Source organism: Monodelphis domestica, chromosome 5 (genome assembly GCF_027887165.1).
Source record: "Monodelphis domestica isolate mMonDom1 chromosome 5, mMonDom1.pri, whole genome shotgun sequence".
Lineage (NCBI taxonomy): Eukaryota > Metazoa > Chordata > Mammalia > Didelphimorphia > Didelphidae > Monodelphis > Monodelphis domestica.
Window position 1 is genome coordinate 27,810,702 of NC_077231.1, and position 4,460 is coordinate 27,815,161.

Sequence of the window (4,460 nt, forward strand, 5' to 3'; positions counted from 1 at the left end):
GTTGAATTAACTTATAGTTTCACCCATATGTACTATTGTCCTTATCTTTCCTCAATATATTCCACATGAATGATTTTGTCAGTATTTCCAACTCAGTGAATGTGAAGTGAGTGTTCAGAAACATATATAATTCCATTTCATTCATTGTTTTTGAATTGGAGATTTTTTCTCTTATGATTCCTGGAAAATTGAATTTCTTCTAATCTTCTTGGGGTTTCGACAGGCAACAGCAGAATTTGAACCATTTATTGGCCACTACAGAAAAGATGAAGAACTTTCACTAAACTACTTAAACACATATAAACTACATACATGTTAAAAATACAACCTTTATTTGATCACAGAAAATACAGAATAGCAATGACATACTTGTAGTTGCTAAAGAAGCAAGAGAGCTCTTAATACTCACACTACTTCTGACAAGTTATGGGAAATATGCTGCAGGTGTGTAGAGATAAATTTCCATTCTAGAGTCACAATTTCTTTTGAGAACAGTTATTGAATCACAGAATCATAGTTTTATAGTATCAAAGAAGTGGAAGAGACCTTACCCATCAGTCTACTCACCTCTTCCTAATTGTAAGTAGTTAAGGCAATTGCAGAAGAAAAACATATTTGGGATAGCTAGCAAGTGACTTCCCTTTATATAGACAGCTGAACTCTCTCTATAGTCTGCAGCTACTCCGAATAAATAAGTGAATGAAAAAATATTTATTAAGTACTTAATATGTACCAGACATTGTTCTGGGACATGTGGTCACAAGTTAAAAAATAGAAATCAAGAAAGAACTTATATTTTAACAAGAAAACACAAGACAAATAGGTTAATAGTGGTCAAGGAGGGAATGTTTGGTGTGGAAAGTAAAGGAATGGTCAATGAAATCATAGGGCAATTAATTGACTGCTTTGTATGATCTTGCCTAGTGTCTTTATGGGTCTAGGGAAACAATGTATTTTTCCCAAGAAATCCTCTCTGTCATACCTACTATCTTACCTGCCTTCAGTCTTTCCCTATATACTGGCCCCTTTCCTGGTCTACAAACATGTCTATGGATCTCTCATCCTCAAAAATACATCCTTGATTCTTTCATCCCTACTATTATCCCAAATCACTTTTGCCCTTTGTGGCTAAATTCTTTGAGAAGGCCATCTACAACAGGTTTCTCAACTTATTCTTTCCTGACACTTTTCTTAACACTCTACATTGTAGCTTCTTGAGCTCATCACTCCATGGAAACTACCCTCTCCAGAATTGCCAGTGATTTTCTAAATGCAATATCCAATGGTCTTTTCTAAATTCCCACTCTCAACATTTTTCAGCCTTGAACAATTTTGTTTATTCTCTCCACTTTGATATTCTCTTCTTTCCAAGTTTTTAGGTCACAACTCTCTCCTTGTCCTCTTTCTAGATTTGAGATAACTCCTCTTCATTTTTCTTTGCAGAATGCTTATCCAAATCATGCCCACTAACTATTGTTAACCCTCAGGAATGTGTCTTGAGTCCTTTTCTCTTTTACCTCTGTCCTCTCACCTGATGATCTTACTAACTCTCTAAATCCTAACTAATTCTCTAAATCCTAAATTAGGATTTAACTATAATGCTAATGCTAATGATTCTTAGATCCACATAACCTGTTCTATCCTGTTTGCTGACCTCCAGTTTCCCATCTTTAACTGCCTTTATGATATCTCAAAATATATATCCAAAGTATTTTAATCTCAACATGTCTAAAAATGAAATATTTTTCTTTCCTTCTACCCTGTCCACCCCCTTCAAAATTTTTTATTTGTTGAGGGCATAATTATTATCCTGGTGCCCTGATTTGGCAAGTTAGATGTCTCCTTCATTGAATCTTCACTTTCTTTTCCCCCATATGCAATCTGCTGTCAATTCCTGTCAATTTTACCTTTCAAACAAATCTCCAACCATTCTACAATCCATTCTCCAGTTAGCTACTAAACTTTCCCTCAAGCATATATTCCATTTTGTCCTTCCCCCCACTCAATACCATCCAATGCCACATTTCTTTGCCTGAAGGATCTAATGGAAAAACTAATTTTGAATTTCAAAGGCCTTTATAGTATGTCACTTATTTGAATCTTTCCAGTTTTATACTTCACTCTCCACTACTTGCTTTTTGATCCAGTGACTTTGGCCTATTGGCTGTCCCATGAACAGACATTCCATCTCTCAGCTTGTAGGCATTTTCTCTGCTTGTTCTCTGTGCCTAGAATGCTCTCCTTCCTCATATCTCCCTCTTGGTTTTATTAATTTTACTGCCTTCATTCTGTTTACTATTTTTCTTCTTCTATAGCATATCTATATATATTTGTTTGCCTGATGAATCACTCACTAGAATGTGAACTCTGTGAATGGAAGAACTGTCAAAAGCCTTTTTTCATATCCTCAGTGCTTCTTAAAAAAAGCTTAATAAATGCTTATTGACTATGGTGATAAATTTGGATCTTAGTTTCCTTATGTATAGAGGGAGGGAAGTGGGCTATATGCCCTCTCAAATTCCTGACCCCTCTAAGCACAATCACTTGTTATTTGTTTTTTAGAGTGAGTGTCCAATGAAGAATTGGAATAGAGGTCTTCTTGACTCCAAATTCATTCATCTCAAAAATCTGTCTTAAAGGAGGGAGTAATCTTGAGCTAATGAGACATAGAAATAGCCGACAGGGCAGTGTTGTTTTGTAGCAAGTAAGTGAAGTCCAGAAAGCATCACGGATTATAACAAAAAAAGGGAGGAGGAAAGACTTCTATTAATGAGCCTGTATGTGAATTAAGCAATAGGGGATGGTTCTTCCTTAGTGAGAAAAGAACTATGACAACCATGACTGCTACATACAGCAAGAAACATGACAAAGGCTTCCAGAATGATGAATGACTTTTCTTTAATCATTTGTCATGTTGAGCTCCATAATCTCTTTCTTATTTGTTTGTGAACATTGTAATCTTTTTAATTGAGTTCTTAAAGGCTTGTATGACTTGTTTGTTCCTTAAGGCATAAATAAAGGGGTTCATCACAGGGGCAACAGAGCCCATTAGAACTGAAACTACCTTGTTCAAATCAACTTGTTCATTTCCAGAAGATTTGACATACATGAAGATACAACTGCCATAAGAGATGGAGACAACAATTATGTGGGAGGAACACGTGGAAAAGGCCTTTTTCCTTTGCTGGGCAGAGGGGAATCTTAGAATAGTCCTGAGAATGGAGGCATAGGAGAGAACCACTAAGAATAAGGTGATGATGAGCGTCAATATTGCATCGATTAAAACCACTCCCTGTATCAACTGTGTGTCTGTGCATGAAATCTCTAGCATAGGGAATGCATCACAGGAAAAATGGTCAATAATGGGGTCACAAAATTCCAACTCAAGACCCATGCCAAGAGGTGGGAGGATTATCATCAATCCAGCTAGCCAAGAACTCAGCAAGAGCTGGTTAGAGACTTTGCTGTTCATAATAGTTGTGTAATGGAGAGGTTTACAGATGGCCACATATCGATCATAGGACATGGTAGCCAGAAGAAAGAACTCTGCTGCCCCAAGAAAGATGACAAAAAATACTTGTGTGGCACAGGCATTATAAGAAACCATTTTGTCTCCAGTTGACAAGCTATAGAGGTATCTAGGAATACAGGAAGTTGTGAGTGAGACTTCTAAGAAGGAAAAGTTTCGGAGGAAAAAATACATGGGAGTTTTCAGGTGGGGATCCACCAATGTAAGGATGATGATGGTCAGATTCCCAGTTAGACTCAAGAAGTAGTTGAGAAACAGAAAGATAAAAAGCAAAACCTGTAGTTGTGGGTCATCTGTCAGTCCCCGCAAGATGAATACTGTTATTGCTGTGTGATTTCTCATCCCTGTCTTTTGAATTCTGATAAATCTGCACACAAAACAGAGAGGGAGAGTTTGGGTGTGGGGAGGAGGATGTAGAGTAAAGGAGGAGATCAATGGCATTTGGTGAGAAATTTTTCTACTTGAGAATTCCCATTTCCAGTATTACATTGATCCCCTCCTTAAACAATTCCTGTGGAATGATCAACAGTTTTTCTTACTGATTGAATCATGACATTGTATTCTAGTCTTTTCTAGGGTCCCTTCCAGTGTGAATTGCTTATTTCTATATCACTTTCAAATCAATATCTTTTGCTTTGGCAAAAGATTTTGTCTCTCTCTCTCCCCCATAAGTTCTTTTAGACAGAAAATTTGTAAGCAGTTTGTGTTGCTCTTCAATTAACTAAGAACTGTCATGGATCATTTTCACATTATTGTGAACCTGTGGAAGCTTTACAAAGTAAATTGGAATCATATTGTCAAAATAATGGAAAAATATTGAGCATGCCCTTTGTAATTCTTGTATTAAAGTTTTACCTCTTTGAGGGATGTTTCGCTCATATATACGGATTTTTGTTGGAGGATTGAAATGTCTTCCATTCTTAAATGTTTG

At 36.6% G+C, this 4,460-nt stretch overlaps 1 protein-coding gene across 1 annotated transcript; it reads right to left on the reverse strand.

Annotated features, from left to right (window-relative positions):
* Window positions 1-2,935: 2,935 nt before the first annotated feature.
* LOC100031268 (olfactory receptor 6C2-like) lies at window positions 2,936-3,871 on the reverse strand. Its single transcript, XM_001380538.3, has one exon. The coding sequence runs from the start codon at window positions 3,869-3,871 to the stop codon at window positions 2,936-2,938; it is 936 nt and encodes a 311-aa protein (XP_001380575.3).
* Window positions 3,872-4,460: the final 589 nt, after the last annotated feature.

Coding starts and splice junctions, on each gene's coding strand:
- LOC100031268 (XM_001380538.3), bottom strand. CDS start 3,871: ATGAGAAATCACACAGCAATAACAGTATTCATCTTGCGGGGACTGACA.